Raw genomic sequence first — 27,452 nt, forward strand, 5'->3', positions numbered from 1 at the left:
TTTTTAAAAAGTAAAAAGATAGAATTATCCCATTCAAACTTTTAATGTTTTTTGCTTTCTTGAGTAATATAATCATTATATTATGCATTTAAAAAATAAAAGATCTAACTGTCCACAATCTTATTATAATGATTAATGTACCCTAAAAAAACTATTTTATCCTCAATAGTAAATTTATTGATTTTTTGTTGAAAGGATAAAATAATAACTATATTGTATATATCTAGATGCACAATGGATCTTAGTTTTTATTAAATATCACAATTATGCATATGCTTGGCGGTGCCTAGCAAGGAAATGGTTGGTGGGCCTCACTCTAAATATCAACGAATGAATATGGGCAAAGCTGGAATAGAAAAACTAGTTCTCCTATAAAAGTTACTTTACACCAATACTCAAAATATTGTTTATTATAATAGAATAATAATAAAATTACCTTTGAATTATAAAACCTTTAAACTAGGCAACGGAGGTAAGGTTCTTTTCACTATAGTATAATTGTTTTTTACAAATTACATGGGGTTTAGATAAGTTATTTTATTTTTTAATAATAAAATTACTAGTTTAACCCTAAAATAAAATAACATAATACTTATTATCCAGGAGTATTTTTGTCTTTCTAGAATAATGCAATTGCTTTAATGTTCTTAAAAACAAAACCAACAAAACTCTCTTTCAAGGGTTTTTCTTGCATTTTACATTGGTTTTATTATAAATTTTAAAGCTATTTAAGAGCATTGTTGTAATTTATATTTATTAAATATTATTAAAAAAACATGTTGACTTATGCACTTGTTAACATGTTGATAGCTCATTGTCGTTGTGTGAGGTTATATGGCCACCAAACATTGCTTTCCACAATAACATTTGAAAGGTCTTGGTACCCCTGACATAATAGGGCGGCAAGTGCCCCAAACTCTCCTTGTTTTTGGTGCCGATGATAACTTATTGTTTTCTCTCTCTCCATTTTGAATTTCATGTTACTCCCTTCAAAAAAGCAGATCAGACATGCAATTTATTTTTCCTTCACATTTGATCCATGTCTTTTTTATTGCTATTTTTTAAATTTTGAATTATCTATAAAATTATAAATATTTCTCAATTTCATTTCCTATCATTTTTTTAATATATAAATAATCTATTAAATCACAAATGCTTCTCAATTGCGCCCCTTTTGATTTTTTAAATTTGATCTTCATTCTTTTGATTAATATTTATTTTTGTTTGGGATCATTCTTATTTTTTTTTTAATTTTATCCTCCATAGGTTTATTTTATCAAACTTTATCCTTGTTCTTTATGTTGCTATCTTTTTTGCTTTTGCAAGTTTTTTATTGATATTTTTATCACAATTTTATCATTCAAAATTAAATTGATTGAATGAGTTACGAGTTTTAGAGAATAGATCAGGTTTAAGAGATATGTTCGGATTTGCTTGGTTTTGCCCCCTCCCTTTTTTTAAGCTAATGTATTCTTATTTTTTTTGTTTTTTACGGTTTGATTTCTATGAGTTAGCTCTGATTTCATGACGAGACCCACCGGTTTCAAATGTTAATGCAAGTTCACTTTTGTTTTGTTTTTGTTTTTTTGTCCTTTTTCAAATTGTTTTATTTCAATTTCACCTTTATATTTTTTTTCTGCTTTTCTTTTTAAAAGATTATCTCAATTTTATATCCATGATCGCGAAGTTTGCAAGTTCACTTAGTTTAATAATGTTTTTTTTTTTTTTACAATTTCACTCTTCCACGTAGGATTCGCGAACCAATATGGATGAGCTCATGTCTGATTCTTTTTAACTTTTTTTGTGTTGTTATTTTTATTGTTATTACTTTTTTTTCATAAAATAATTAAAATAAATAAATTTAAAGCTAAAAAATAAAATAAAAAATTCAAAAAAACAACTCAACCACAATAATAAACGGGGCTACAGTCCATGACCCCACCACCAACATGAGCTGCCGGTGCATGGAGTCGTGAAAGTTCCAAACCTATTTTCTCATTTCATTTCATGTGTAATAATAACAAGAAAAGAATACATTGGCGAATCTTTAAAGAAAGCAAAACCTTTCATTGATTCTTATGATGTTTCTTGTCTCTCCGATAAGACAAGAAAAAGCTCATTTTAATTGTTCATTCACATGTCCTGTTTTGATTGTCATTTCTATTTTTAGTCAATACACTCACCATGTGTATGTGGGAATTTACTAAAACTTGTAACCTTCTGCTGCTCCTTAAACTATCGTGTTTTCTTTCTCTTTTGAGCTTCACCCCCAGCTTTAAGTGCTAAAAGTTTATGTTATACAAACATTCTCAAATCATATATGCCTCGTCTGATCAAATCTTAATCAATCACTGCATGTCAAGGTTGTAAGAAAACTCATAATTATATGCTATCAACAACTCATGCTAACCCCTCTCTAGAAAAAATCAAGTGGGAAATGATACTTTTGCTATTCGGAAAATCTCCAGGAACCCTCGAGTTCGTGTAACCTGGAAGCCCTGGAGAAGAAATTAGAGTTAAAAAGGAAAAGTATGAATTGGGCAATCGCTCATGTGGAAAGATTGATCACATCATACAGGAATGCCTCAACTGTAGTGCATGAGTAACTGTTCATATGTTTCTCTGGCAGAATCATCGTTTTGCAGGTAATTAAATAGTAATTATAATAGTAATTATGGTTCAGCTGCTCCTATAGCTTGTTAAACAAACAGTCTCAAAAGCTTTCGTTCACCTCCCTCGTGGAATCTGCAATTATCCCCTAAACTACTCTCCAATGTCGTGGTTTCAGACTCTTCTGATGGCGACTCTGATCCCTGGTACATCAAGCGAAGATCAAGATCAGTCGTCTGTCCGTATTTGGCTCCATCATCATTCCTCTTTCTCTTCAATTTTTGTGATCCTGAACCGACATGATCTATCGGCGGCCTAAAACCACCACTTTCTGAAACACTATCGAATTCTGGTCCCGAGACTCCGCCCTCCAATTCTGGCAGTGGTTCTACTGTGCCGCGTCGAAGCACTGCCATCACCGCCTTCTGGCATACATGCCAGTTTCCTGTCCAGAGAAGCCCTACTGCTCCACTTACTGGGTTCACCGCTCTCCCCACGGCCTCAAACAAAAGCGATTGAAACAATGCTGAAAAGACCAGACCACACCAAAACAGAACTTTTAGCTTCAATGGTTCTTCAATAAATATTATCAATGGCTCTCAATTAGTCAAGATTGCTTTTGATGCAAAAGAATTGAACTTCAGATCTGATAGTGTTCTAGTGTAATGTATAATTTCGAGACTTACACGGACGTTGGCTTTGGGGCACGGAGGACATGAAGGACATGAGGCCGGCACGGCCAAAGAACTTGGCAACAAAGACGGTGGCATTAGCTTGAGCTTGGGGATTATTTATCCAACCTATGCCTTGTCTAAGAACACAATCCTCGCTGCATCCCTTTCGAAGAACTCGACAGCCATTGCAGCTCATTGTTCAAGATTTTTCTAGGGCATGAAAGTAAGATTCTAGGCGAAGAAAAACAGGTTTCTGACTTTGGTAACGAGTAATACTGGTCAGAGAGAATAGTTGGTGTTTGAGCAGGAGAGAAAAGTAAGGGACAGGTATGCATATATAGAGGAGAGGTTTAATTATGGTTAGGTTTAATTAACCGTGGTTTAGTAAATTAAGACTCTATTTTTGGTGTCGGGTTGAGTTCCAAGGAAGAGGGTGAGAGAGCAGCTGCGTGTTTCCGCGAATAATCGGGTTTCCTGGGCCATTTGACTCATCTATTGGATTCTTTCTCTTTTCTTCTGTTTCCCTCTTCTTTCCTTCCTTTTGGAAGCACTAAATAATCACAAGCACTAAATATGAAAAAAACCATGAAGAATAACTCTTGATATATTAAATATATAAAAAAATCTATAATATAGAAGGATCCAAAAGAAAAAAAATAATTATTAAAAGAAAAAAAAAAGCATGAACCCCTAGTTTAACCCGCTAAACCCACAAGTCATGTCATGATATTGAAATAACCATATAAAAAGAAAAGATAAAATAATTATTAAAAGAAAATGATAAAATTAAAAAAAAACAATAATATAGAAGGATAAAAAAAATAATTATTAAAAGGAGAGAAAAAAAGGCGCAAACCACCTAGTTTAACCCGCTAAACCCACGAGCCATGTCATAATATTAGGATAACTATATAAAAAGAAAAGGAAAAACAAAAAGAAAACCATGAAACCTATTTTTTCTTAAAAATCAATGTCGAGTAATGAGACCGAAAAATAAAATTAAGTCTAAAAAAATATGAGAACTCATGCTAGTTTATAAAACTCGTGACCTAGAACATTTGATTGGAAGCACCAAATCCAGAAGAACCATAAATCCTAAAATTTAAAAATATCAAATGTTAAAAGATAAAATTAAAAAAGAAATCAATTACAAAAAAGATTTTAAAATAAAAAATAGTAATTAAAAGAATGAGGAAAAAACTTTAAAGAAAAAAATGAGAGGATAAATAATTTTAGATTAAAGGGCTAAATTGAAAAGAAAAATTAATCTTACTAAATAATTAAAAGAAAAAATCATCAAAAGAATGAGGACCAAATCTTAAAAAATCAACAAATTAAAATTTTTTATTAAAGGATAAAATTGAAAAAAAACTGAAAGTTTACAAAAGAGACAAGGAAAAAAAACGAATTAGGACCAAATTTAAAAAATCAAAACATGAAAAATCTAGATTGAAGGATGTAATTGGAAAAAAACTTACAAAATTTCAAGGATAAAAATTAACAAATCAAAGAAATGAGGATCGGTACCCAAATATACATAACCAAGAGGACTGCCTTGAGATTTTAAATGCCAGGCATGAATCTCGAGGGAGGAGAGAAAATAAAAAAGCAGCTTCGATGATAATCCATCTATCAAAACTCAACATGTGCCGCCTGGAATGGAAGAGGATCTTATGAGGAATCCAATACAAAAGAAGCAATTTTTTGATCATTTAAAGGTACACGCGCCACCGAAACATAACAGTTTCTCCCATGCGCCTAGCAAGATATATACATACATATATATATATATATACATACATATATATATATATATAATTAATTAATTTAGAAGGCCAATTTACCTTTCTATTAATATGCTTATAACTAAAAAACTCATTTGAAAATACAAAATAGACCCTAAATCAAGCTTAAATCAATTCTGAAATAAAAGGTAATCCCGTGATTTTACTATGCTAACAGTAATAAAAATATAAAAAAGCTCCCAAAATAAACCTTAATTAATTTTGACATAAATGATAAGCTAACGATTAAAATGTGCAAATAACATAAAATCTCAAAAAAGCTTTGGCAACTAAATAACTTTTGGCTTCATATATTGCGTGTTGCTAAGAAAGCACTCTCCAATGCTCTCATATTGGCAATCCATGTAAAAGGCACCACCCCTGGCCATAAGAAGGGTTGGTGCCTTTAAGGCAACATCTCTGGCCATAAGATTGAAAGATTGTTAATCTTAAATGGTATAGCTTAACTGATTAGATTTTAAATTTATTTTTTAGAGGTCATCAATTCGAGTTTTACAAATCTCAGAGACACTGGAGGTTTATATGGTTGTTAACTTTAAGGCCTATGGGATTAATCAAGGTGCGCGTAAACTGGCTCGGATACCCACATTAATAATAAAAAAAAATTGAGATACTATTATTTCTGAAGGGTTATAATTCAACTGATCAGACTCTAGATTTGCTCCTTAGAAATTATCAGTTCAAGTGTCACAAATCTCAAGACTAATAGAAGCTTATCTGGTCGTTAATTTTAGAACTTCAAAGGATTAATCAAAGTGTATGAAAGCTGGCCCAACACTCATAGATATAAAAAAGAAAAAGAATAAGAATGAGGACTGTTTTTGGCGTTTTCAATTCTATGAACCATGCTTATGCACTTCTCTCGGGTGTCTTTTCCTTGTCTTAGAAAGTCAAACGAGGCGAGTCCAAATTTCGACCTCGAGCAAACCGAAATCGTCCAGATGGGAAAAAAAAAATGAGGATAAATCACCCACCCCCGCTCTTTATGTATGTATGTATGTATGTATGTATGTATTTGAGATATTACTTGAAAGCCCTCAACAAATTAATGATGTTATCCATGAAACACAAAAGATAAAAGTAACGAAGCAAAATTGAACGGAGATATGACTTTGAAATCAAATCTTTAATCTCGAGGGGGTAATTACAAAAAAAAGAAAATAGTTTAGAGGGCGTTATGTGTAATAAAAGTTATTTTTTAAAATATTTTTTAATATAAAAATATATTAAAATAATATATTTTTAAAATTAAAATTTTTTTTTATCATTAACGAATCAAAATATTATAAAAAATAATTTTAAATAAAAAAATTAATATTTCACAAACATTTATTTAAATCCAGGCTAAGTTAAGGAGAAACTCGCTGAACTCGTAAATCTTGTAATAGTGAACATGTTTGGGAACGCGGTGCAAACCATGTTCTCAAAGAACTTTTTGATAAAATTTAATATGGTTTGTATGTTTTGGATCGTTTTGATGTGTTGATGTCAAAATTAATTTTTAAAAAATAAAAAAATATCATTGACATGCATTTCGGTACAAAAAATTATTTAAAAAATAATTACTACTACACTATCAAACACCCTGTAGTTTACAGTCCCTCCCCTTCCCCGTGAAAAGAGAAAGAAACAATTTGACAAAAAAAAAGAAAAAAGAAAGATGGGCCATTTTTTGTCACTTGGTTTTTTTATACTTTGGTAACTTCCTATGTAATAAACGATAGGAATTGCGACAATTTTAATCTGTTTTTAGGCATTAGACTGACCATTTACCTTGAGATAAACGGCAAGCAAAACTACAAGCTTCCAATTTTTACAAGTAATTGGAATTAACAATCTTATTGGCAACTTTCATAGTAACGTTGGATTGCATAAATTATTAAAACCATACTCTTTCTGGGTAACTTGTAGCCGCATTACATCTAGATCTTAGCTATTGAAGGTAGTGCAAAGATACTAGGTTTTTTCATAGTTTTAGAACCTTGTCTGACTTGACGGGTCAACTCGGTTAACCTAGGATTGAAACCTAAACGAGTTTTAAATAAAAGAAGAAAAGTCAAAGATCTAGTTAACCCAGTAAAACCCAGTTAAAAACTCGGTTGTAACTCGTTGAGTATTTATTTTTTTTAACCAAAACAACATTGTTTTGATTTATAAAAATAAATAAATTGAGGTTGATCCAAGTGACCCAGACCTTTCACCGGGTTTAAAAATTCTGGGTTTTTTGCATAATTTTGCAAAATGTAATAATTCCTCGGAAATACGAGAAATTGTATTTGACCATTCTCGAATCTTGGTGCTTCAGTGAGTTATGTCTTCGCAGATAAGATTTTGACAAATTTAATGAAGCTTTAGGAGTTAAAGGATCATAACTTATTATTAGATTCCTCGTAAACATGTTATAAGAAAGAATAAGGCAGTGCTTTGTGGTTTTCCTTAATGTCTCTCTATGAATTATATATATACCCACTCCACTCGACGTGTAGAAAAGTGGCATTCAAAGAGTCGATTATGTGGAGAACAGACGGCGCAAACTACGATCATTCTTAAGCTTGTTTTGTTCGATTTATGCCATTAAGGTTGAAACATTCCTAGTCTATCATCGAAGCGGCCTCACCTCTTTTTCACTGCACTTTTCTTGTCCGTTTCTCCAGTAAAATATACACAGGGCGGTGCCGGCTGCCAAGTGACAGTGACCGGTGAGAAAGACGATAAAGGATTTAGTGGTCCAAACATTCATTTAAATCGTGGCCCGAACTTGCAAGTCAGGTGTAGCCCAAAGAAATAAAACCATGGATCCATAAGAAAGCCAAATCAATTAAAATAGGGCCCAACTCAACTCGCATTTTACTCTCTCTTTTTTTTTTAATTTATTTTTTACATGAACGTATCAAAACTATTTAGATTCTCAATTATTCCCATTTGCTAAGGAATTCCAATAATCTATGTCAGCAGGAAACTTTTATTCTATTCATGATGTTCTTGCTAGTATTTGTAATATACTCGTTTATTGCAGCAGTAATATTCACAGATTTATTCTTCCCTGCAAATCTGTTTAAAAAGAAAAACTGTCGTTGCAAAGTATACACTTCATTTTGCTCTTTTTAGAAGATAAAACACCGCTCTTTTCAAGCTGTTGGAGTCATTAACATAGGTAAAAGGCCAATAAAGAAACATGTCAAGAAAACTACTCTGCATAATAACTAAATTCTCTACTAAGAGACTGAATGCCTCCTATTTCTGGAAGGTGTGGATTTAGCTTCTTCCATGTTAGCAGAACCAGTACTCTCTGATGAATCCGAGCCACTCTTCTCACCCTTTTCTCCTTTGCTTGACCAGAGCTTAGTAAAGATCTTCTTCGACTTAAGCATCCCTTTCAATTTGTTACTGGCAGCCTTATCTACACCATTTCTACCATTAGCCAATCTCAAGGAAGCAACCTCCTCCTTTAGAGCCTTGAGCTCCTCAGCAGTGGCCACAGCATCCCAATCTTCTTCAGTGTTGGTAGTGGTTGACCTTGAGCTCCTTTGAGACCCATTGTTAAGATCCCTGATGCTTTTAGGAAGGTCGGGAGTGCTACTGCCTGATGACGCAGCCACCCTGACCTGCTCGAAGAAGAGTACCTGCACGACTACACGCAATGGTAGTCTGTCATTCTGCATCGCATGCATGCATGCATCAACTGATAGCTTCTTGCAGTCCATCAATTTGCATATCCTCTTCCTCTCACTCTTGCTGATCCCTGGGTGTTCCTGCATCAAATAACAGCAGCACTCTACACATCAGTAACCACTAAGAAATAGAATGCACCCATGTTTTATGATTGGCTACACTCACTGAACATGTTTTCTTTCAATCATGAATGTGGATTTGCGGGGTAAAACATGCTGTTTATTATATTTTGAAAACTTTTGATGCCAATTTAAAGAAAATCTCGAGATTACCTTGAGATACATGTCAACTGCCCTGTAAAGTGCATCATGAGCAGGTCTAGAGATACCAGATACCATCTCAGCAAGTTCAATAAACTTCAACAGGGGCAGATTTGGATCCTTTGCTATCTCAGCTAGATATCCATCTATCAGTTTTGCCACCATGAGCTTGGAAGCATCAGATAAAATCCCAGGTTTTCTCATCTCCTGAACCTCATGGCCTTCTTCTGACTCAATCTCAGCAATCTGATCTCGCATCAGAAACTCTTCGACCATTTTCTTTACTGAATCAACATCATACATCATAGTCTCTCCTTCCCCTGCACGAATCAAAAGATCATTTACAGAAGCCTCCTCTAGTTGATGACCTATTTTCTTTATCAGCTGTCCTTTTGTTGTATCACCAAAGTCAGCATATATGGCTGCTTTTAATAGCTTCAGCAAGAAACTACAGGAGACGCTGCCTCGCTCAGCAGGCAACAGCCACACAATGGTATCAACTATTGATCGATATTTTGCTGCTTGTCCACTCTGGATCATACCCTTGCTGAAACCTGGCAACCTTCTGTAAGCATAAGCTTTCAAAGCTTCTCCAATCACCTCATCAGAAAGTATGGCTTTGGTCCTAATCGTAATAACAACACGCTTATATAATCCAATTTCAAGCTCACACAAATCCTCAACCCACCAGTCCTTTGGCACTGACCGGTTTCTCAGACCATTCAAGTTTGATTCAGTCCCATTTTCCTCAGGGAGATTTTTTCGGTTGTATGAATAGGACCACTCAACTTTTGAAACATCAACACAGGCCTTGGCAGCTATGGCATCAATGCAATGGCTGATCACCTTCAGTTCCTCGGATAATGGCAAAAGTGACCTTGTGGTCTGAAGAACAATGATTGAATCCTTCCAGCTGCGGAAAATGCTAGAACTAAGGAAGACTTCAATTTTGTAAATGAGGTTCCCTTTTTCGATAGTCTCGTGCATTCCCAGGTACTCAGCCGCACATCGGGCAGCAACAACATTATAAGCATTGATTGTTACAGTCATGCCATAACAAAATTTTGCACATATCTCGAAGGCAGAAGGCCCACCCGGAATATCAGAAATGTCAACTTCATCACTGTTTTCTCCATTGGCAGTTGTGACCAACTTCTGCAACTGAGCGCTTTTGGACAGAAGAGGAAACTGCGTAGCAGGATTTTAAATTCATTAGCATCAAAATAATTGTTGCAACATAGCATATTAACACAGATTCCTATTAGCTTGCCAACACAGTTCCATTTCACAAAACTCTACCCAGCATAATTGAAGCCTTAGTCCAATGATGCCTTTGACAAAAGGTTAGATGATTTATTCAACAATAATATTGAATGCATCGAATCACTTAAGTATTGCTGCCATCCTACTATGCTTGTTTCCGACATTGCCAAACCAAGTTGAGCTAGGTCAGATCATTGTCCTCGCATGGCAGAACCAAAAATCACAATACAGGCTCACTTATATTGGATTGATAAGCAAATAAGCTACCTAATAGTGTCATGTACTGCATCATGCACTAAAGATACAAAGATCGAGACGAAGTTACAGAAATAATACCCTGGTCATCAATTTGAAATGTTTACTGGATTGAAAGATTATGAGTACCTTATGCAAATGAAACTTTATATCCCCAACGTTAACAGTGATATCAGTTGCCAACTCGGTAGCCACATACCTGCACATGAATATAAAGTCTCGGTAATGTCAGCAACAGTTCAAAAGATTTTTAAATGTGGCAATACGCATACTGCCAAGTATAACCACATGCTATTCCAAATATCTAAACCATTCTTTTACTTTCTTTGAATGTATTAAGCTTCACAGGCTGACCAAACTTTATGAGGCCCATGTGCATAAATATGACCCCATGGGTGGGAAAAAAACACTATAATCATGAGCATCCAACAATAACTTCGGACCAGAACAAATTTCAATTCCTCAAACAATCAGAAACTGAACACTCTCTCCTTTTGAACCACTTGGCATTTCAAAGCAGCTCCAATTTCACAGAAGATAGAAATAATCAGTGCACACTGGGCTCATGCCTGAAAGTGAGATCATGGAGTACTGGAACTAAACACACTGGCAAAACATTTTAAAGTTTATTTCATTTTGTTAAAGCATCTGTGGTATTAGCAACTACCAACAGAGGCTGAATAAATCCTCATTTGCTTCATTTTCCAGCAATACAAATGTTGTATGGCCTTCCAGTAGAGAACCCAAATTTCATGTTTCTTTAAAGAAGGTAGTCATACAACCAAGTAGCAAATCTATGACAAAGCAGCAGCTGTGCAAATTCATCAATTAGAGGATTAACTTAAAAGAAACCAAAATGTATCAAAATAAGATTTTCAGCAAGGAATAAAACAAAATGCAAATTAAGCTACAAAGCATCTCACCTAATACTATTCCCATCTGTTTGAAACGAATCTGACTTTGATCCAAGTTTCATGAACTTCATCTTGCCAAACAAGAAGATCCAAATAATGTAGCACTTCAAAAGAAATATTCTTCCCCGCACTCAATTGATCACTCCTAAATCAAACACCTTTGCGCTATACGCTCGCCACCACACATTCCCAATGAAACATCTACATAACCCAACTCGAGGAATTTTTTCCTGAATTGGAAAGGATATTCCTGGTGTGGGGACCAGGTTCCTCAATTGTAACAGACTTCTTGGCCTACGTGAGAGTCAATAAGGATCTGAAAGGGTAGTGAACAATATGTACCAAGTAAGGTATGTGCAAATCTTGAAAGCAACCGAGGCAGGAAGGGTAGAGAGAGAGAGAGAGAGAGAGTTAAAAAGGGATATAAAGAAGATGGGATCGAGTAGTTTCTCAACTAAAAGGATCTCTTATATAAATTGAAAGCCAAAGAAATGGCTGTTGCCTTAATCGGCGGCAAAGCCCACAGAGTACGGAGGCAATGAATCAGCCCAGGAGACATAGCCAACAGGCACTCTACACTAAACAATTCACTAAATAGAAACAACCCACAAGCATAAATCTGATTCCACCTCACTCACACTCTATTTCTTTTATCTTTCCATCTCTGATTTCTCTGATACGTTGTTTCCTCCCTTCTTTATTTAAAGATTCATATATCAACAAGAAGAATTCAGCTTAATTAAATGTCAAGTTCCAAACTTGACCAGTATAAAGAATATGTATATTTTTACCGTTGAACTTTGAAAACCTGCAACAGAAACAGCATCTCGGTATCAGTTGAATAAACCACCAAAAACGCAGACAGCAAGCATCTATCTTCATTTTATTTTTTATAAAAAGGCAAAGTATGGGAATAAATGAGAGAGACACGTAGTAAAAATGCTTTAGAAATGAACAATCAAACTTCAACTACCAACAACAAAACTGAAACTGAAATCAAAAGAATCTACCAGAATATGTAACAAAACCTTGCTGAACAACAAACATCTAGTTTAATAATAACCAAAGATCATAAAACCTAAAGCTAAAACCCCATATGTTGACGTATGAATAGAACCAACTTGGAAACCAAAAGACAAAACTCCAAAAGCCACTCTCCGTGTAAACCCCGATGAAATCCAAGACCAACCCCATGTATCCATGCCTACAAAGCCATAAACATTGCTACCATATTCCAAGGACCAATGTAGATATACCCTCCAAAAAGAACCCCATTTCAACAACAATAAAAGGAAAAAAAATCGTCACAAAGACCAGACCTTGAAGGCAAAACGTGAAGATACAACAAAATAGATAGAGGCACTCACCCAATAATTGCTATGCTAGTACCATTGAAAAGATGCGAATTTTGAGTCCTAACTAGCTAAAAACATTAACCAAGACAAAACTCTAAGGGAATCACCAAGGAAAATCTCCAAGAAGATGAGTCGTCACTTGGTTACAGAAACCGAAAACCCCACAAGTTTTCTTACACAAAAACATAAGCTAGAAACCGATGTCTTATCACATAAGCGTGTATTGCCGCCAATCCTACAATTTACAGTTATTACATCAAACGAAAAATAAAAATGGTCTTTGAGTGTCTTTTCTTGTTTTGGTTTAATTATTGTGAAGGAAAGTAAAGATAAGTTCATTCAGTTTTTGGAGAAGGGAGCATTAAAGATGTCACTCACCGCCACCTTTGCTCAGTCATGCACGCCAAAACTGACACACAGCTCGCTTTCTTGTTGCCACTACACTGCCTTTTAAGAAATGACCCGTCTTTATTAGCTCTTAGGATTTTCGTTCCTCAATTTACACAGTTACTTGTTTGATTGTAGCCTAGCACCCTGAGCCCATGGCACGTCTCTGGCTCTCTCATTTCTCTCTCTCAATAAAGAATGGATGCAAATGATGTCCGTCTGACTAAGGTTAATTAAATGATTACTGTGCACCCAAAAAAGCAAGGAATAAAAAAGAAAGTGTCGATTATGTTTAATTCTGCTAAATTTATGGCGCATTGCTGCAAGTTGGGGTTTTGATGGGAATGACCCCATACTTTCAAACTCTGTTACAGCAGATAGAGTACAGTAAATTGTAATCAACTTTTTTGGTGAAATGCTGTTCCGAAAAATATTTCATGTGCTTATTTTCTTATCAGAGGTGCCATAAAGCATCACACGCATTGTTTAGTTCATTCTTGAAAAAGAAAAAAAACTTGGTTAAGGACATCTTATATCTCGAGTCTTGATTTTCAAGAGTCTAAAAGACTAGAACTTGTAAAAGGTCAAGATTTTCTTTTAAGAAAACTCTGTTTTGGAATGGTGACCAACTGATTAAAGAATGGGTTATGGGGTAGTTAATGAAAGCACTCACAAGAAGATTCTCATGCATCGGCTATATTTTAATTATCAAGCTGAGCCCTGCTTGGCCGAGAGAGTAGCTACTGGCTAATCAGATTGGCCTAAACGTGACTTGACTACTTGCCAGCTTTGTCCAAGAATCCCATTCAGCCCTAGAATCACCAAGGAACATCAATTTACATTATAAAATTAACAAAGAACATCTCATATTCCATTTGGGCATATCCCTATAAAAGTGACTCTTCAATCACACCACGTTTTAAGGTCCCCATTATTTATCTTTTCTGTAAAGGGTTTCTGAACTCATACACATGGTGCTGACTCTACCACTTTAAACACTGCTAGATTCTCTAACCCTTACAAAAAGAATTTGATTCCTTAAGAAACACTTGATTCCTATTGCTTCGAGCCTGTCAACTAGGATTTTAAAAGTCATTGTGTGGTGTGGGTTTTAAGACGTAATTAGTCGACAACTTATCGTCACGCGAATTGTTTTAAATCATGATAAATGCTTAATCTTAACCATCAGGATCTCAAAGGAATATAATCTCTAGTTTTGATCCCATATGCTTGTTGTGGAAAATAGATCCCCTGTGTCAACTTTGACCCAACCACATGTTTTTTCCTCCTTGTTTCATACGCTTTGATCACATTTGGTTATTGCTAATTGCAAACACTCCATTCCTTACATCATTGTCTCATGGCTAATCTTGAGGAGAATCATCTTCGTATCTTCTACTGTCCCTAACTTTGCTAGAGAAAGGGAGAATAGTTTGGAGACAGTGTATGAACAATATCAGACTAGGAGGATCCAATATCTCCCTTAACTGCAAGATTTCGTGATCATTGGTTGATTGCAGAGTACTAGCTAGCTAGCAACTGGTTGCTTTCTGCCTTTTTGGCCCAACCTGAAAGCAAGCACATTTACAACTCATGGATGTACTAACAAGAGAGAAAGAAAGGATTTTCTGTGCTTGATTGTCCAACACAGTGCACATGGTGGCAATGCAATACTGTTTAGCCAGATCACTTTAAACAGCATCACATTAATAAAAAAACTATTCCCTAATCATGATAACCGTCGGGGCGTCGATGCTTACGCACATAATCGAGGTCTAGATCAGATTAATCCAATTATGATCAATTTGCACGTGTCGGACTAAGATGCTTCTCGACAGCACTGCGATGAACTTTCTATAGATGATGTAAAATGAATCAAAATATGGTCAGGACCACCACTACTGGTATCCTCCCCTTGTTTTGCGTTTGGTTTACCAGTAAGAATCAGATTGGATCCAGATTTGCATATTAAAAACTTGAAAAGGTACAAAAGCAGACACAAGATCAGCACATTGCATACACCATTTTCACTTTATTATAAGCACAACATGCGGACTAGAGGCATGGTAATGGTAATGGTAATTCTTGGCCTTGTATGTAACAAATGTAGTGAAGCCATGCCAGTGAATATAAAAGTTCATTGAAAACGCATAGAGGGCCACTCGTAGTGTGAGCAATTATGTTGATTATGATGATACCATGCTGGCTTCATGATGATTTGCATGAAAACCAAGCAACTACATATCAAATATCCATGTTCACAAGATTTATTGAAAGCTTTTTAGTTCGTTATCATGCATTGCAAATAATCATGACTAGTTATGGCTTGAATTCAGGGCCATTTAGCGGTGAACAAGGGTTATTTAGGTAGCTTGTGTTACTCTTTTCTTCTTTTCTTCATTATCAGAAGCATCACGGTGCTTGAACTCGCAATATATATATATAGCAGTTCTCTCTTCTCTAACATGAGCGGGATTTGAACTTTGGCAATGTGTTAATTTGATCTCATTTATTATAGTGTTTTCCAGGATTGTTGTGATATAATTTCTCCAATATATGTGAAATTCTATGATAAACTAAAGATGCCTCCTCGAGTGTTTTTGAAAAAAAAACCCCAAAGTCTCTGTCTTTGTCTCCACGAGACTCTCTCTCTCTCTCGATAAATTTCACATTTTTAGACTTTTATCAATAGCTGCTATAGAGTTTATTTGGAATTGCTCAAGCGGCATGGTGGGAGTGATTCTAAACCATGATTGGATTTCATGTGTGGTCTAATAGGATGTGATTGAACACCAAAACATGTTGTACATGAATTTAGTGGTAGCTTTGGATTTTTGCCAAGTCACCCCAAAAAAAACCCACTTCAAATTTAATTATATATTTGGTAAGGTGGTGTAAAATATTTTTAAAAATTAATTTTTAATTGAAAATATATAAAGATAATATATTTTTTTATTTTTTTTAACATTAAAACCATCAAAACAATACTTAAAAATAATTAATTTAATAAATTTTCATGTAAAAAATAATTTAAAAAACACTTTGAAAAATTAGTTACATCACAAAAATAGACACCCATTACAAACGTTGAAAACGCCCTGTTTAGGATCACTATTTTCTGGTGGAAATTATTTCGCTATATATGACCTTTTTAGGTTGTCTGTTGGTAGCCGGAGAAGCAATGATTCAGTTTATCCCATGGAGAATGCAGCTATCAATTGAATGCAAGAATGAGAGAAGTAGGAAAGGAAAGATAATTTGGAATTGCTTTGGTGTTTTAAAAACAATAATTTTTTTTAAAATTATATTTTTAAACCGTTTTAATGTTAAAATTATTTTTTTAAAAATAAAAAATTATTATTTTAATATATTTTAAAATAAAAAATACTTTAAACGATGTTATAATGAAAAGAGACAAAATAAGAAAGAAAGAAAACAGAGATTTCAGTTTTTCTTTTCTTTTCTCGGAAAGTGAGAGAGAGAAATGAGGAGAAATTAAAAAAATAATAATAATCATATTGCGATATATAAATGAGGAGAAATGGAAAGGAATCTTCCGGTTGCAGCTTTAGATCCGCGGATGAAGTAGTCACATATTGCGTGGCAGTTTAATGGCGATGACTCGATTAATCACGTGACCTTAGTCAACGATCAAAAATTTCAGTGATGGGATTACAATGTGTTTTGCTCCCTCCATTCCAAATATTAAATTAAAAAATTAAAAAAAAAAAAAAACTAAATCTCATAGGAAAGTTATTTTCATATTACCTTCCGTTGCAACAGTTTAACGATGAAATTGCACCTTGGCTTTTAAACTTTTTAACTAAGCTTTGAAGGCAAGGTATTTTTTTTTACGATGATGCGATTGTTTTTTATAAATTATATAGGGTTAGATTAGCTATTTTATTTTTATTCTTAGTAAATTTTATTAATTTAACCCTAAATAAAAAAGATGTTTTGGTCTTTTTATTTCTTTCAGAGTAGTTTAATTAATTTGATATCCTAAAAAACAAAATCAACATAATTCTCTTGTAAATGTTATTTTATCAATTTACATTGGTTTTATTATAAATTTGAAGGTTTCTTAAAGGTATTATTGTAATTAATATATATTAAATATTATATAAAAAAATATTATTGACGTTTGTGTAGCACGTGTTATTTACGTGGCGTGTGTAGGGCTATCCAACCATCAAACACCGTCTTCTTGAGCGGTGTTTGGAAGGTCTCGGCACCTCTATATAATGAGGAGGTGCATATCCCTAAAGCACATTGTGTTACGTGCACAAGATCCCTTTTTTTTCTTTATCCCCACCTCTATCAGCACCATTCCTTTCAAAAAATCAAACCAACCCATGCAATTTATTTCTCCATCATTTTTTATCTTTGCCATTTTGATTTCTATTGTTTAAAATTTTGGATAATCTATAAAATTATAAATATTTTTTAATTTCACCCCCTACTATTTTTTAATCTATAAAATTATAAAGTTTTTTCAATTTCACCCCCTATAGTTTTTTAATCTTTCAAATCTAGTCCTCGTTTTTTTTATTGCTATTTTTTTGTTTGGAAAAATTTTTAAAATTGATTTTTCTTACAATTTCATCTTCATTGAGTTTTTTTCTATCAGATGCTATCCCAATTCTTTTTGTTTCTATATTTTTTCTTTTTCAAGTTTTTTTTTATTAATATTTTTCACGATTTCAACATTCAAAATTAAATTAGTTGAGAATTAAACTTTTTAATTAAACTCGCGTCCAAAATTTCATGGGTTATGAAATTTAGAGATTAGATCAGGTTTAGGTGATTTGACTGGGTTTGCTTTGTTTTTTTATCTTTTTTTAAAGCTAATATTTTGTTCTTTTTTTATCTTTTTTTTTCAGTTTTGCTTTGTTATGTTTTACAATTCGCTTTTTACAGAGTTAGCTCTAAATTCATTACTAGAATCATCAGTTTCAAAAGTTAATGTAAGTTGACTTTAAAAAAATGATTTAATTTAATTTTATTGTTCAAACTTTTTTTCTATTTTTTTATGAGATTATCTTAATCTTATGTCAATAGTTGCCAAGTTTGCTAGTTCACCTATTTAAAAAGGTTTTTTTTTTGTTTTTTAAAATTGTTTTCTTTTATAGTTTTACTTTTTAATATTAGATTTTTTTTATAATCGGGATAGATTTAGATATTTTTTTTTTACTTTTTTTGTTGTTATTTTTTTATTTCATCTATTGTTTTGTTTTTTCATATTATTTAAATTACAAAGTGAACTAATGAATTGAGTCTCGAATTTTTTATCCTTGCAATTTTTTATACATAAAAAAAATAAATTATCCAGCCCTTGGCGACAAAGTTGGCGTCAAATCTAGTATTTTCTATGTATGTTTCTTTGGAGCTGATGGGTAAATGTGTGGCATCTTACCTGTAAAAATATCAATTAGCAAATAAAAGGGTCTGATTTATCCTCCAGTCCGAAAAACACACTTTTTTTTTTAGCTACTCCTTTTGATACATAACGTGCCCACTTAAGATAACCCAACGGTTAATGCTTTGCCATCTCTATCTCCAAAAAGTTTTTTCCTACAATTGCAGAGGCTTTAAAACCAATTTGATCTCTTTCCAACCTCTGCTGTAAATCTTACCAGCCCTTTCCATCGCTAGTATCAATTGGTCTTGATCGTGTTAATTTGAATTTATTCTATGCTTGCACCACCAACGGAGAGTTTTGGTTCAGAAACTAAGCAAAGGCCAAGAAAAAAAAGAATATTCGAAGGAGAGTGAGTTAAATTTAGCCTATAAATATAAATCCACTTTCAGCACCAGAAATGGACAGTCAGGAACGATAATGGGAACCTCTAAACTTCAGGCAAACCTAATATTCTGGCAGCCAACAAGGATTGCATTGAAAACGTTTCGTATTGGATGATGGCCATGCAATGAGAGCTTTGTGATAATGGAGCACACAGCTTCAGGGAATGATTATTAAGGAACTTACCACGCAAAAGCCTAAAACTTTGCGACAGACACCTCATGCCACTAAGGGTAGGGAAGTGATGATGAGCACTCCTACTCTAGGGCAATAGGATATAACTAGTCATATCGCGGGGCTTTGCTGCAGGCCAAATATATTTTTTTTTCTCTGTAAAAAATGATATTCATTCAACGCAAGATGAGGTTTAGAATTAATACACCTTCACTGTAGTACCCTTTACACGATAACGAAAAAGAAAGATGGATTAATCATTCTTGCATGAACGTGTGGCGTCAAAACTGGACTCGTAAATGGACCCTCCCTTGCTCAAGTAGTAAAATCCAAGACTGACAAAAAGAAAAAGAAAAAAGAAGCAGGGTTGGGTGAGGTTTAAAATGGTGGGCTACAGGAAAAGAGAGATCGAGAAAGGACGGGGGAGGGGGGATACCAGGTTGTTCCAACTTTCAAGTTTCAACGAGGGAGAACGAGAGAGAAAATTGCAACGGGAGGAGCGTCTGCTGTCAAAGAAAAAGGGGGAAATATGATTTAGAGTTTTTTCATAAAAAAATAGGATGAATTCATGATCTGGTTCAAACGGTTTCAGTTTTTTTAAATTGAAATCAGACCAAACTTAGTGGTTTTTTTGGGTTTTTTCTTTTAGTTTGGCTTTTTTCGATTAATGTTTTTTTTTTCTGGTTTAATTAGTTGATTGATTTTTTGAACACCTCTAATCTAAATAAATTCTTATGTTGGAGGGCAATTTAATATTTTAACTATGTATAGAAAAAGAAAAAGTCAAGAAGGCCCTTGCAAAAGGTATATTAAAATTTTACTTTTAAAATAATTCAATTATTACATTGTGCTAAAAAAATCAAATACCAGAAGATTCAGGATTTCAAAAAACACACTTTTTAATAGGTTTTCTTACATTTTGTGATCCATTCCACAAGTTGCATGGCCAACTACAATATCTTTAGCATCACAAAAGAGGCCTTTTTTATGCATTGTCTGCTTCTTCAATTCAGCCACTCTCGATTCTTTCATCATCAAGGGTAGATTAAGGTCTTGATTTCTCTTAGAATCGACCTCTCTCGATTCTTTTACCACTGAGGCTAGATTAGGGTCTTGTTTGCCTTTGAAATCGAGAATTTCAGGGGTTTCTTTAAAAAAAACTTAAAGAAGAAAATGTTGGAATTGAGTTAGTTAATAATGTCCTAGTCTTTAGGATTAAGAGATTAGGTTTGATTTATTCTTTGCTCACTAAACCATGGTTGTGGGAGTGCTAAACATGGGTTGCATATTTTTCTGTTTTTCTGTTATAAAGGCTTGATATATGCACCAGCCTTACTATTGAATAAAACATGTTCCATTCTCCTCATTCTAAGAGTTTCTTTAGTGCTTAAAGTTTTCTGGCTCTAACAAGTGGTATCAGAGCTTCATCATAGAGAGATGAAGGGAATATAAGAACCTGCAGCGTTCTTATGAAGAGAGGGAGAGTGCAGAGAAGGAAAAGGAAAGAAGGGGAGATCGAAAGCATGACAGTTGAAGGAAATTCTATCCAACTAGTTATTCTCATGTTTGATGGTCGCTATGACCATTGGGCCATGTTGATGGAAAATTTCCTACGATCCAAAGAGTATTGGAGTTTGATCAAGACTAAAATTCTTGTAGTTGCAACTAGAGCACAACAAACGAAGACACAACAAAAGATTGTGGAAAATATGAGGCTGAAAGATTTGAAAGTAAAAAATTACCTCTTCCAGACCATTAATTGTACCATTATAAAGAAGATTTTGAACAAAGATTTTGTAAAAGGAATATGGGATTCCATGCGTTAGAAGTATCAAGGGTCTATTAAAGTGAAATATGCTTAATTACAAGCATTGCGTAGAGAATTTGAGCTTCTTGGAATGAAAGCATGAAAGAGTGTTGATGATTATTTTGGCAAAACTCTTACTATTGCCAATAAGATGAAACATCATGGTAAACATATGGAGCAAACTGTCAGCATTGAGAAGATTTTGAGATCCATGACGGTAAGGTTTAATTATATCGTATACTCCATCGAGGAATCAAATAATCTTGCTGAAATGACCATTGATGAACTTCAAAACAACTTGCTTGTGCACGAGAAAAGAATAAAGGGACACACAGATGAAGAGTAAGTTTTCAAGGTCACTAGCGGAGAGAAGTTTGAAGCAAGGGAGGACGATCGATTTAGAGGCAGAAATAGAGGTCGTGAAGGCTTTAGAGGCAAAGTCAGAGGCTGGGGAAGACAACCTTTCAACAAAACCATCATCGAGTGCTTTCGACGTCATAAACTAGGGCATTTTTCTTATGAATGTCCTAGTTGGGAAAAGGAAACTAATTATACAGAACTGGATGAAGAAGATGAAATGTTGCACATGTCATACGTGGAACTTCACAAATCAACTGGAAAAGAGGTATGGTTTTTAGACTCAAGTTGTAGTAGTCATATAAGTGGGAATAAATTGTGGTTTACAAAATTAGATAAAGGGTTCAGACACTCGATCAAGCTAGGCAACAATTCGAGAATAGCAGTAATGGGAAAGGGATGTGTGAACTTGAATGTAGTTGGAGTGATGTAAAAGATTGGTGGTGCTTACTACATCTCGGAGTTGAAAAACAATTTGTTAAGCATGGGTCAACTACAGAAGAAAGGCCTAGCAATACTTATCCCAAATAATATGTGCAAACTATTTCACCCAACTAGAGGCCTCATTATGGAGATGGTCATGACCTCTAACAGAATGTTCATTATGCTTGCAGCAATGCTTCTAAAAGAATCAGTAGCTTTCTTTCAAACTAGTGAAGAGGGTGAAACACAACTATGACACAACATGTTTGCTCACCTTAGTTTCAAGGGCTTAAGGAATTTGTATTACAAGAAGATGGTTAAAAGGCTATTATCACTTAAAGCTCCCACGAAGGTGTGTACTGATTGCTTAGTCAGGAAACAACACAGGAACAACATCTCGAAGAAAGGCTACTGGAGAACCTCATACAAACTGCAATTTGTGCATTCGAACATTTGTGGACCTGTGAACCCAAAATACAACAGTGGAAAGATGTACCTAATCATTTTCATTGATGATTTAGTAGAAAGTGTTGGGTTTATTTCATTTTAAAAAATTCAGAAGCTCTTAATATATTCATAAGGTTCAAAAGTTTAATTGAGAAAGAGACTGGTTTTTTGGTGGGTTGTTTACGAACCGATAGAGGTGGTGAATTCACTTCTAAAAAGTTCAATAAGTATTGTAGCATGAATGGGATCAAGAGACAATTAACTGCAGCAGACACACCTCAGTAAAACAAAGTTGTTGAGAGGAAGAACCAGACGATCATGAATTTAGTTAGAAGCATATTGTCCGAAAAACATATTCCTAGAGAGTTCTGGTCGGAGGGGGTAAACTAGTGTATACATGTACTGAATATGATTCCTACTTTAGCAGTCAAATATCTCACACTTGAAGAATCATGGAGTGGTGTTAAACCTCTAGTAGAATACTTTTGATTGTTTAGTTGCATTGGCCATGTATATATTTTGAATGTGAAAAGAACAACACTGGATTCAAGGAGCTTAAAATGTGTATTGTTGGAAGTAAATAAAGAAACAAAAGGCTATAGAATGTATAATCCAGTCACAAAGAAAATGGTGATAAATTATGATGTGATCTTTGAAGAAAATGAAATTGGGACTGGACAGAAGGTGTCACCAATGTGTTGCTAAAGTGGAAAGATGATGAGAACGATGTGATTAAAGAAGAATTTGAAGAAAATAAAGATGAGGTTAAAGAGCAAGAGCATAATGAAACAGCTGGAGTAATTAGTCCTTCTTCATCAAGTTCGTCTCCAACATACTCAGCTGAAAATAATGAGTCTAATCAACTTGCTACCAGAAACCGAAGAACACTATACTAGATGCAGGATTATGTCACAGGTGCAAGTTTGTATGAAGAAGAAGAAGAAACTTAAAACATGCTACTCTATACCACTGTCGAAGATTCATACACGTATAAAGAAGCCTCAAGAAGTCAAAAATAAAGAGAAGCCATGGATAATGAGATTTTAGTAATAGAGATAAATGGTACGTGGGAACTAACTGTTCTACCAAAGAATGCTAGAAAGATTGGGGTAAAATGGATATACAAAACGAAGCTCAATGAGAAGGGAGAAGTGGACAAATACAAGGCTAGGCTTGTAGCAAAGGGGTATGCACAACAACATAGGATTGACTACACTAAAGTGTTCACACCAGTGGCAAGATGGGATACAATCCAGATGGTTCTAGTTATGGTAGCACAGAGAAAATGGAAAATGTATCAACTGGATGTAATAACCGTATTTCTCCATGGAGAATTAGATGAAGATGTGTATGTAGAACAACCTCTTAGTTACGAGAAGAAGGAAGAGGAATACAAAGTTTTCAAGTTAAAGAAAGCATTATACGTATTGAAGCAGACACCAAGAGCCTAGTTTAGTAGGATTGGATCAGATTTTTTTTAGGAAGGGTTTGTTTGATGTCCAAGTGAACATACTTTATTTGTCAAAACTCAAGGAGAAGGAAAGATTCTGGTGGTGAGCTTGTACTTGGATGACTTGTGTTCATTGGAAGTAATGAGGAGATGTTTGCAGAGTTTAAAGCTTTAATGAAACGAGAGTTTGATATAACTGATTTAGGTAAGATGAAGTTTTTTCTCAGAGTTGAGGTTGTACAAAATGACGAAGGAATTTATTTGAGTCAAAAGAAATATGCTCTGGAGATTTTAGAGAGGTTTGGCTTGGAGAATGCAAATCCAATTCGTAATCTAATGGTACCGGGTATTAAATTGATGAAGAATGAAGATGGAAAACAAGTGAATATGAATTAATACAAGTAAATGGTATATAGTTTTATGTACCTATCAGTGACTAGGTCGGACCTTATATTTGTGGTTAGTTTGGTCAGTAGGTATATGGAGAGACCAATAAGTCTACATATGCAGGCTATCAAGAGAGTTTTGAGGAATGTGAAGGGATCAGTGGACTTGGGAATTTGCTACAAAAGGGGAGCTGAAAGGGGAGCTGCAAGTGATGAAATGTTAATGGCCTTCTCTGATAGTGACTATGTCGGTGATCAAGATGATCGTAAGAGCAATTCTAGATATGGTTTTATGCTTAATGGGAAAGCAGTTGGTTGGAGTTTGAAGAAACAACTAGTGATCTCCTTTTCAACAATCGAGGCAGAGTTTATAGGCAGCATATTGTGCTTGCTAGGCGGTGTGGATGAGAAGAGTGTTAGAAAAGTTAGATTGCAAACAAGGTACACTTTCTATCATACACTGTGATAACATGTTTACGATTAATTTAACAAAGAATTCAATTATGCATATCAGAAGTAAGCATATAAATGTCAGGTTTCACTTCCTACATGAGCTTTGCAAAGAAGGTGTAATTGAGTTAAAGCACTACAATTCACAAGACCAAGTTGCTGACATTATGATAAAAGCATTGAAGATAGATGTATTTGAGAAGCTGAGAAGTTTGTTGAGCATATGTGTGGTATTAAGTGGTTAAATTACTTGTTGAAAGGGAGGAATTGTTGGAACTGAATTAGTTAATAATGTTCTAGTCTTTAGGATTAAGAGATTAGGTTTGGTTTATTCTTTGCTCTCTAAATCATAGTTGTAGGAGTGTTAAATGCGGGTTGCATATTTTTTTGTTTTTCTGTCGTAAAGGATTGATGTATTCACCAGCCTTATTATTGAATAAATCATGTTTCAGTCTCCTGATTCTAAGAGTTATTTCAGTGCTTAAAGTTTTCGGGCTCTAACAGAAGAGAGATATATTTCAATGAATTTTAAAGAATTATTTAAAATAATTTATTTTTTATATATTTTTGAATTATTTTAATAGATTGGTATCAAAAATAATTTTTTAAAAATAATAAAAAATATTATTTTAATATATTTTCGAGTGAATAGTGTTTAAAAAAATAACCGTTACCAAACACTATCTAAAACAAGGTTTGATATACTACAAATATAACATTATATTATATTTATTGTCCTCCATGTTTTCTTTTTTTTAAAAAAAAAAAAAACTTATTATACGCAGACACATAAGTTATTCCGTAAATCTTATTAAGAGATGTAAAAAGCATCACAATTGGATCCTACGTATATCTTTTCTTTGGTGTCGATGGTGGCTCGAACTTATTTTTTTAATTCTTATGTTGAATAATGTGGTGTAAGAGCTTTTATTTATCTAAAAAAATCAAGAAAATATTAATTTTAATATTTTTTAATAACTTTTCAGTTTAAATATACTTAAGAAAATACTTTGACTAGAGTTGGATAAAATACACAACAAAGCCCTCTAAAATTGCTGGGAATTATCCTATATGATATTTTATTTGCAATTAGAATGAGATAAATCGAGAAGCGTAGAAAGGTTTTTGAGATTTTCTTACCATAATTAAAAACATGTTTTTTTAAAGATTGCTTTATCGGCCTTCTCTCGATTTTCCTTTAACAATTGCTCTATCATTCAATTTAGAAAACGTTTTCTGTTTTCGACATATTTAATGTGGGATTAATTTTTAATTCTTGGAGTCAGAAGCGTATATATATAAAAAAAATGCTTAGTTTTTCTTTTTTAAATAATAATAGTAAATTAAAAACCTGTTTATTTTACGTTTCAAAAATGTTTTCATGGCCACACCACTCTCCACCGCAGCCCCATTGTCATTGGGCCACTCCGCCCACTCCCATTATACTAGGCGGAGTCCCACGAAAGAAACCCAATGTTTTAGCAATGGACCCGCAAAGATATACATAAAACTGCCACCAAATGGGCCATAACCCATAAGGATCCGATCGCATGGAATGCTTCCTATTTGTTCACACGTTACCTTGCAATCCTGATGCAAACGCACACATACATTATTCCTATGTTTCCATTCCTTTTCTGTTTCATTGCTTGAAACTCTTCCTATTCTGTTTCATTGGGTTTCCAGTTCCTCTCACTAACATGGAAGTAATCATCTTCTAGTCAAAGAAAACTTCAAGCAAATGGAATTAAGTTCAAGGTTCCTGATTTATCATATCCATGAGTCTGTAACTTTTGTGTATGACCAGTGACAAGTCCAATAAGATTCACAGCATGATGTAATGGCAAAGACAGTACGTAAGAAAAAACCTTTTGATAAGAAAAGGTTACCTTATTTTAAAGATTCAACAAGTCTGTTGCCGAATACACTGGAACTATAAGAACAAAAACCCATAAGTTGCTTGAGGATGTTGCTTTCTCTTCTCCCTCCTTGATAACAGAGTCTCTTATTTCTCTTGGAAGGATGTAAGTGCCCTCTGTTTTGTTGCGCTCACAAAGTCTATTTGGTGTATCTGAATGTGGCCTTTTACAGGAGAATCTCAATCCTTTTATGAAATGGAACAATCATCGACTTCATGAAAACCGAATCCTTGAAGATTTTCCTGATGAATCCGGACTGGAAACTAGCTTAAGTGTTGGCCACCAACCCTTTTTGGCTCGATATGCGGGGAGAGAATCAGGGCAGAAAATGTGATTTCTTACTTCAGTATCACGGACACAACGTTCAATATTACGGGCATGTGTTTTTCGTTTCCTGGGAGGATCAATTGGCAGCTGGGACTAGGGCGGAAAGAGGGCAAAAGATCAACTTCCATATGGGCAAAACCCAGAATTTCTGCAGAAAAAAGCATCGTTTTGTTTGAAGATTTACACCATGCTCCTCCCCAATGTAAAAAAAGCGCCCCATTTCACGTAACGTGAAACGATGTCGTTTTTGTTCCTCAACTAGAATTAGGTTTCCTAATGGAATCACACTAAACTTCATATCAGTCCCCATGTTTTAGTTCTCTTATTTTTTTTCAATTTGCACCTTTTCTCTTAATTTATTTCAATCTTGACCTGACCGAATTAAAATATGTCCTTTGATTTCTCCATTGCTCATATATCAGCCCTTGGTTCTTCGATTATTCATTTTTAAGCCTGACTCCCAATTTCAATTTTCTTTTTTCAGTTAAGCTTTTGATTGATTTACTAAATTGGCAATTTATTTCAAACTCATTCATGAACTTCTAATTTTTTTTACCTTCAACCAAATCAAACCAATTTAAACCTTTTTCTTCTATTCAAACCTTAGTTATGACCCATAATTTCTCAAACTCAAATTTTGCATGTGATACTTAATTATAGGTATGATTTCAACCCGTATTTTATTTTTCATTTTTTAGGTTTTTTATGATTATC

General features: G+C 34.1%; 2 protein-coding genes across 3 annotated transcripts; both read right to left on the reverse strand.

The window, feature by feature from the left end:
• Positions 1–2,312: 2,312 nt before the first annotated feature.
• Positions 2,313–3,576, reverse strand: LOC133681094 (LOB domain-containing protein 38-like). Its single transcript, XM_062104191.1, has 2 exons — positions 3,297–3,576; positions 2,313–3,136 (listed from the first exon to the last, which is right to left on the reverse strand). The coding sequence occupies exons 1-2, from the start codon at positions 3,478–3,480 to the stop codon at positions 2,700–2,702; spliced, it is 621 nt and encodes a 206-aa protein (XP_061960175.1). The 5' UTR covers positions 3,481–3,576; the 3' UTR covers positions 2,313–2,699.
• Positions 3,577–8,163: 4,587 nt separating this feature from the next.
• Positions 8,164–13,377, reverse strand: LOC133682651 (BTB/POZ domain-containing protein NPY2-like). 2 transcript variants are annotated; one of them, XM_062106130.1, is made up of 5 exons: positions 13,187–13,377; positions 11,463–12,261; positions 10,669–10,738; positions 9,034–10,209; positions 8,164–8,841 (listed from the first exon to the last, which is right to left on the reverse strand). In XM_062106130.1, exons 2-5 carry the CDS (start codon positions 11,522–11,524, stop codon positions 8,305–8,307), a joined length of 1,845 nt encoding a protein of 614 aa, XP_061962114.1. In that variant the 5' UTR covers positions 11,525–12,261; positions 13,187–13,377; the 3' UTR covers positions 8,164–8,304. The 2 variants fall into 2 exon arrangements, with proteins under 2 accessions (XP_061962114.1, XP_061962195.1); XM_062106211.1 differs by lacking the exon at positions 13,187–13,377 and adding an exon at positions 12,821–13,122.
• Positions 13,378–27,452: the final 14,075 nt, after the last annotated feature.

This window comes from Populus nigra, chromosome 1, assembly GCF_951802175.1.
Source record: "Populus nigra chromosome 1, ddPopNigr1.1, whole genome shotgun sequence".
In the NCBI taxonomy this organism is placed as follows: domain Eukaryota; kingdom Viridiplantae; phylum Streptophyta; class Magnoliopsida; order Malpighiales; family Salicaceae; genus Populus; species Populus nigra.

What these genes read in the sequence shown, in the direction of transcription:
- LOC133681094 (XM_062104191.1), bottom strand. Translation starts at nt 3,480, where the DNA reads ATGAGCTGCAATGGCTGTCGAGTTCTTCGAAAGGGATGCAGCGAGGAT. An exon ending in GCCCCAAAGCCAACGTCCGT is followed by an intron (nt 3,137 to 3,296) that starts GTAAGTCTCGAA and finishes TGGTCTTTTCAG; the next exon opens with CATTGTTTCAATCGCTTTTG.
- LOC133682651 (XM_062106130.1), bottom strand. Translation starts at nt 11,524, where the DNA reads ATGAAGTTCATGAAACTTGGATCAAAGTCAGATTCGTTTCAAACAGAT. An exon ending in ACAGATGGGAATAGTATTAG is followed by an intron (nt 10,739 to 11,462) that starts GTGAGATGCTTT and finishes ATTCATGTGCAG; the next exon opens with GTATGTGGCTACCGAGTTGG. An exon ending in TAAAGTTTCATTTGCATAAG is followed by an intron (nt 10,210 to 10,668) that starts GTACTCATAATC and finishes CCTGCTACGCAG; the next exon opens with TTTCCTCTTCTGTCCAAAAG.